Source organism: Phaseolus vulgaris, chromosome 9, assembly GCF_051622355.1.
Source record: "Phaseolus vulgaris cultivar YP4 chromosome 9, ASM5162235v1, whole genome shotgun sequence".
In the NCBI taxonomy this organism is placed as follows: domain Eukaryota; kingdom Viridiplantae; phylum Streptophyta; class Magnoliopsida; order Fabales; family Fabaceae; genus Phaseolus; species Phaseolus vulgaris.
In genome coordinates, this window is record NC_143506.1 from 35,984,800 (window position 1) to 35,991,736 (window position 6,937).

General features: G+C 31.2%; 1 protein-coding gene across 3 annotated transcripts; it reads right to left on the bottom strand.

Annotated features, from left to right (window-relative positions):
• Positions 1-1,398: 1,398 nt before the first annotated feature.
• On the bottom strand, positions 1,399-6,694 carry BGAL15 (beta-galactosidase 15). 3 transcript variants are annotated; one of them, XM_068625926.2, is made up of 17 exons: positions 6,533-6,694; positions 6,210-6,418; positions 6,061-6,127; positions 5,844-5,936; positions 5,098-5,241; positions 4,907-4,995; positions 4,438-4,543; positions 3,773-3,860; positions 3,548-3,669; positions 3,300-3,461; positions 2,994-3,187; positions 2,806-2,909; positions 2,605-2,714; positions 2,278-2,511; positions 1,973-2,187; positions 1,602-1,878; positions 1,399-1,506 (listed from the first exon to the last, which is right to left on the bottom strand). In XM_068625926.2, the coding sequence occupies exons 1-17, from the start codon at positions 6,692-6,694 to the stop codon at positions 1,399-1,401; spliced, it is 2,484 nt and encodes an 827-aa protein (XP_068482027.2). The 3 variants fall into 3 exon arrangements, with proteins under 3 accessions (XP_068482027.2, XP_090151655.1, XP_090151656.1); XM_090295529.1 differs by lacking the exon at positions 6,533-6,694 and having other exon boundaries at positions 3,572-3,669; XM_090295530.1 differs by lacking the exon at positions 6,533-6,694 and having other exon boundaries at positions 1,602-1,882; positions 2,049-2,187; positions 2,341-2,511; positions 2,605-2,682; positions 2,777-2,909.
• Positions 6,695-6,937: the final 243 nt, after the last annotated feature.

Below are 6,937 nucleotides of genomic sequence, written 5' to 3' on the forward strand. Positions count from 1 at the left end.
TCATTAATCTTATTTATCGCATGGATGACTCTTGAAAGGTGGAGAGACACACATGAAAAACACGTGAGTATCCCTAAATTTAATAAAAAAACATGTAAAATAGTTACAACCTTCACATGTGTTTGAAAGTAACATGTGCAAGTAGATACAAAAACATATAAGACCTTCAAAATAATATGTCAAAGGTAAAAACACTTCATGTGACTCTTAATATCCTCTTTGAATGTCTAAATATAAATCCTCTAGAGTTTTTAAAGTATTATTTGCTTCCTTTAGAATATTCTACAATGTTTAAAAGACTTACATTTTATTATGTCTTTTTATTTAATTTCTAAGCTTGGTGATTAATGGTTTAGTCTCTAAATGAAAAACACTGGAAACTTGAGCCCAATACTTCTTTAAAGGATGATATTTCCTTCGAGGCCTCTTTGCCTTCTGTTCATATTTGATCGTCAACACCCATGTTCTTAAAGCACTAAATGTTTTATGGGACACAATGACAAAAACAATTCATGGATTCTTAAGGAGGAGAAAAAATGTCCTGTAAAAATAAATCCCCACTTAAACTATTTAATTCTATGAATATTCTAAAACAAAATTTAAACTTATATTATTAATTAAAGATAACTACTAATTTTATAGGAATTAAAATGAAGTAATTTAATTACTTTATTGATATTACTCAATTTTTTTAAAAAGACAAAAGCTTTTAGATTATCTAAAACTTAAAAATTTAATAACCTAACATATTTCATTAAAAGGTAACCACTCAATTAAATTAACTAATAAAATTAATCACCTTTTTTTTTATGTCTAATTTGCCTTAACCATTATTATTTTTTCTTGATAAATCAGTCACTTAACTGTTGGTAATTTTCCCACTAAAACAAAACCCTAACAGAACTACCGGACAAATAATATTGAATAAACAGAGCGGAATAATAAAAGAGATAAAGAGGAAAAAACACACCCGAAAATTGTTAACGGAGTTCAGCCTGTTTAGGCTAATCTCCGAGCACAACAAAAACCACTCACTTTTATTATTATGAGAGAAAATATTACAAATTAGAATATATAACAGTAAAGGAGGAGAGTTTAATTTATAACCCTCAAACTTCCTTCCCAAACAATGAACCCACCGATGTGAGACTTGAAATTAAGCCAAAATCAACATTAACAATAGTTTAGAACCAACCATCACAGTACACACTAAAACGATTAAATTTTATAAAGGTATATGGGCTTCATGAATCTTAAGCAAATCCCGAAAGTTTCAAATTTAAAGACTATATATAGACATAATTAAGAACTTAGACGCGAAAATAAACTAAATTGCACCTAAACACCTAAACTAAGTTAGTGATATATATTCAATCACTGATGTTCAAAACAAAAGCCCTAACAAACTGCCTCCACAGCAAGTCTCTTCACCATATCTCCACAATTTGCTGGCCCGAATGTTTTTTCTGAAACATCAATGATGCATGATTCCTTGCCCACACATGCCTATAAAAATCCCAGAACGAATCAAGTTAATCCATCATCATTTCATGCACATCATAATTAGGAAGAAACAAATGAAAATGAATGCAGAAGCTTACATTTTGTACTATGGTCAAAGCATCACTTTTGCTTTCGCAACTTCCCTTGCTAAATGCTCCACATTCACCTTGTGGGTTGCCAAAACTTGCAAACTTTATATCAGAAATGGGATGTCCATGGCAGGACAATTCCAAAGTCTTGTTCTCATGAGTGTTTCCACATGCAGACCCAACAGAAACTGTTTGGAAATTCACCAGTGATGGATTCCCACCAATTTCCTCAAACAAAACCATTGTGTTTAGACCATCTTGGATAAAGGATCGAGGAACATGGTACCTAGATTAATCCAAACAATGAATCAACAGTTAGACACGTTACAAAAAATTATTAACTTTGGAGAAAGGGTATAGTGTAGGTATATATAACCAACCATCTCTGTGTAGGCTTGCCACAATTGCTAACACACTTTTTGTCATCATATTCACCACGATAGTCACAAGGGTCATCACTACAACCATCTTCACTTGCCTCATAACTAGGCCATGTGCGACCAAGATTATGACCATTCACCCAAGCATACCCTTTTCCCATTCCTTGCAAATCCACAACAACACCCTCTGATCCAAGAGGAGCTTTGAAAGTGGTCTTAACAATTGCAAACAAAAACATAAACTTTATCAGTTTAACCAAAGAGGGAGCCAATTTTATACTATTGAAGAAAAGAAAACAACTTACCTTGTACCAAGTCAACATTCTGTTTGTGGTTAGGTACTCAGATTCCCATTTGGAATCAGAAGCATAAGAAGAGTCTTCACTGAAGAATTTGTTGTCCCAACCATGCAACCCAACCTTGTAAGACCATTTGTTTGAGGAGAGATCTTTAACAACGGTTTCATCATCTTTTCTGCTGATTACACTAATGGGTCCAACCAGACCAGTGGGCCATTTATCATAGTTTGGTCCATAGTTCTGTTCCACACATTACCATACATTCTGTCATTGACCATTAAAATTTTATGCATGATTGAATCATATGGTCTATAATGATTAACAACACTATACCTGTAGTCCAACAGTTACACTAAGCAAGCTCACAATATTCTTTCCTGGCTTCAACTTAATCTCAGGCTCAAATATATCGTTGCGGATACCATATGTGGCCCAATGGGAGCCTAAAACCATCAACAAAAATATAGAAACCATGTTAACAAAACTATGGTTAACAAAAATCGATATTGAAAGTGTTGTTGGAGATAATATTACCAATATGTTCTCCATTAACGAATGCATGAATTACTTGGCCACTGCCATTGATGCTAAGAGACATATTATCCGACAAAATTGGATCATTTTGATCAATATCAAGTCTAGCATTGAAAGGAAAAATTGTTAGCAACTTTTGAACAGAGGAACAAAACAAGACATAAAATTAAGGAGCATGGCATGATTACCTTGTCATGTACCAAAGATAATCACTAGTATCAGAAGCAACTGTTTTTTGATCAATAAGTCTTTTTTCGGAGAAATTTCCTTTGCCAAGAAGAGCATCATCAATATTCTCAGCTCTCCACACCCAATTCAAAGCCGTTGGCTCATCTTCTGCTTTGTTTCTACCCTTTACCATGAGGGAGGTTTGAACATTCACCTGATCATGACAAAATGCATGCACAAATTTAGAACACAGTCATTTATCATAAGAAACAGAACAAGCTAGCATTTGGTTAATATTATCAGAATAAAATAGAAGGTTATGATACCTTGGCTGTGTTATACTCTTCAGTTTGACAATCAGGAAGAAGACTAACAGACCAGGCAGGAATATTATATTTGTTTCCTCTGAATGTGACTGTAGCATCAGTGGTGGTGTTGGTGTTGGTCAAGAAGCAGCTTGATGAATCATTTGTGGCATACACAGTAGCCTACAAGGTGAAATTTTGTATCATAATAAGTGCTAAAGAAAATATCATAGTCAGGGAATTTGTGCAGTGTTTTTGTATTAATTTACCTTAACAGAGTGGCCCAAATCAACTTCAGATACGTTTCCATAATTAGTTAGACTATTCTCCATTGATTTCAGAACCCTGTGAAGTTCTTTGAGGTGACCCCATTTTGGTTGGGCTATGTTTCCTGCAAATTACAGAAAGGAAAAAATTTACTTCATGGAAATTTGATGTTTGGTGAAAAAAGGAAGACAAAAATGATAACTCAAGATGAAAATAAATGCAATTACCAAATTCATCAAGAGGAGCATCGTAATCATATGTGGTAGTAATGTATGGACCACCAGCTGTTCGGCCAAAGTTAGTTCCACCGTGATACTGAAGAGAAAAAAAATAAGTTATTATATAATGTTACATTTTACATTTGAAAAATGTTATTATATAATGTTACATTTTACTTTATAACCATTGCATTTTCATTATTTCAATATAAAATAAATTAATAATGTATTTATACGTGACACCATGTGCAGTATTTTTATTCTTTTTATTTTATTGTTAAAAATACATGTCCAAAATCTCTTTTTACTTTGTCATTTAAAGTACTAATCAAGTTATTTCATGGGAGTCACTATCTTTTCAATCATGAAAATAATTTTCAGAAGAAAATATTAGAATTTATTCTCAATTATTCCTAATATAGGAGAGTATGAGATTATTGTATGAGTGTAACATTTATTATATGAATTAGAAGTGGAGTAAAATTCACATCACAAAATAATCAATTAAAACTTGTACATAGCAAAAGTATTTTTTAAGCTATAAAAACTGAAAAATCCAAATATAAATAATCTTAATATTTGTGATTGTGTAGTGAAAATATATTTTATCCCAAAAAAACTCTATAAATACAAGAGATTTTGAAGATTTATGATTTAAAGTTGGATATATTTACCATATAGTAGTTTTGGAATGTGCCACCTGATTGAAAAAACCTAGCCACAGAATAGGCAACATCTTCAGCAGTTCTATGTGGATCTTTGCTACCCCAGTTCTTGAACCTGAAAATCGCAAAACAAATTTAACAACAAGCCTTTTGAATATCAAAATGTGGGTTTTTCTTTGTGCACCTGTCAAAATTTCTCTTTGCACCTCATTAACTAGGTAAAAAGACCAAAATACCCCATTTAATTTCTTATCATTCCGAAATTCAGGAGCATAAAATTTTGTTTCAGAAATTCTGTTCCAGAAATATATTTTATGAATTTTTGGAAAGTAGAAAACACTCTGAAAAAAAAAATCTAAAAGTCATTTTTAAAAGGGGTAAAACAGTCTTTTTCAAAATTGATAAATACAGGGAGGAATTTGTTGGGGGTACAGGAAGAAATAACCCCAAAATGTTGATCTAGTATGTTTAAACCTACCAGCCAACCCAATTTTCGGTCCACATCTTTGGGCTGTTAGGGTTATTGGGCTCGAAGTCGTGACAATACCAACCATTGCAAGTATTGATCTAACATTCAATCATATGAAGAGAAAAAAAATTATTAGCTTCAACCTTTCAAGAAAAAAGTAAAAAAAAAAAAATAAGAAGCATATAAATAAGAAAATGTACCATTGGTTGAGGGGCATCTGATTGTTGGCACATGATCCATGGAACATCAATGTTGAAGGAGTCAGCCATCTTTGCACACCAATCTATATAAGCTTTTCCAGCATCCCCATAACTTGACATCACATTCCCATATTCATTCTCAATCTTTTTTACATATCATTCAAAAATCAATTAGTAAATACATACTTTCAACATAACACAAAAAAATTATATTTGAAATTTTCATATAAACCTAATTATTTTTTTTAGAAAACAAACTTTTAATTCCATAAAACTAATTTTAAAAAAATCCTTATATTTATTTATATATTATAATACTTAACCATCCTCAATAGAATAATTTTTCAAAAATGACAGACGATTATGTATAATCTCTAAAATATAAAATACTCTAAAATATAAGACATTCTAAATATAAGACATAAATACACGAATCTATATATTATATAATTATGAATTATATAAATTAATAATAAAGATTTATATGCAGTATATTTTAGTCTTTTAGTAGAAAAATGTTTTTTATCATGATTTAAATTTTTTTCTTTATTTTTATATTTATAATAAAATTTTATATAATAAATTTAAGTTTTTAGAAAATAATGTATTTTTTTTTTTAAATGGTGTTAAAACATGTTATAACCAATATTCTTACATACATGTCCAATAATGATGTATTATAATGATGTATTATGTAAGAATAATGGTATAATGTAAGAGGATAGAGAAACTAAGGAATAAGGTACCTGAGAAATAATTATGGGTCCTCCTTCAGAGGCAAACAATTTCTCTTTTCTGACCATGTCCACAATGAGAGTAGTGAAATTTTGCATTGCATTCTATCAATTCAAAATTAATTTTAAAAAAAGTAAGATAAATATAAATATATATATATATATATATATATAAATTGTAAAAAAAATCCCAAAATATACCATAGAAATTTTTATAAAAAAAAAATACCATGAAAACTTGATTTGCCGTCCGAATCTGGACACCAGGAAGATTGTAAACCCACACAGGAATCCCTCTAAGTAAATGAAGATTTGATAATTAATTAAAAATGTTATTACGTAACTAAAGTAATTATGAAGTTAAACCAAATGAATTACCCATAATCCCATTCGGCACAGACATAGGGACCAATACGAAGAACAGCATAAAGGCCTTCGTCTTGAATGGTCTTCAGAAACCTAATGAGATCGTTTCTGCCATTGAAATCATATTCACCACGAACACCTTCATGTGCATTCCAGAACACATATGTTTCAATAGCATCTAACCCTCCTTCTTTTGCTTTCTTTATCAAATCAGGCCACATCTAGTTAAAATGCATAATGTTAACAAATAATCATCATCTTCATGTCAACAATGCCATTGTAGAATCACAGATATGAAAATTAAGAATAACAGTGTTGAAGTGTTGAACAACAACCCCTGGTGTGCTTCTAGGGTAATGAATTGATCCAGATATTAGCACCCACCTTTTCCCATCAATTTTTATGGCTCTTCCATCATGACTCACTTCAACGCCATTGATGCTGTGTAGCAAGAAGCTCACAAAACAAGTCAACACAAAAGCTTTCTGAGGAGACATAGCCATGTTTCTAGAATTTCAATTTGGTTCTGAGTTTTGGAGAGTTTATCTCTCTTTATATAGTGCAATTATCATGGTGAAGGTTGAATGTTACTTATCTCTTTAACTAGGTTTATCTTTAGTTTACTAGTCGTTACATAACCCTAACTGTAATTTGTCTGTTAAAATATGAAAAAGAGAAAAAATGGATTCCCCAGCAGCTTTTACTTCTTATTATAACTCCTTTTAGGGTTTAGTTAATGC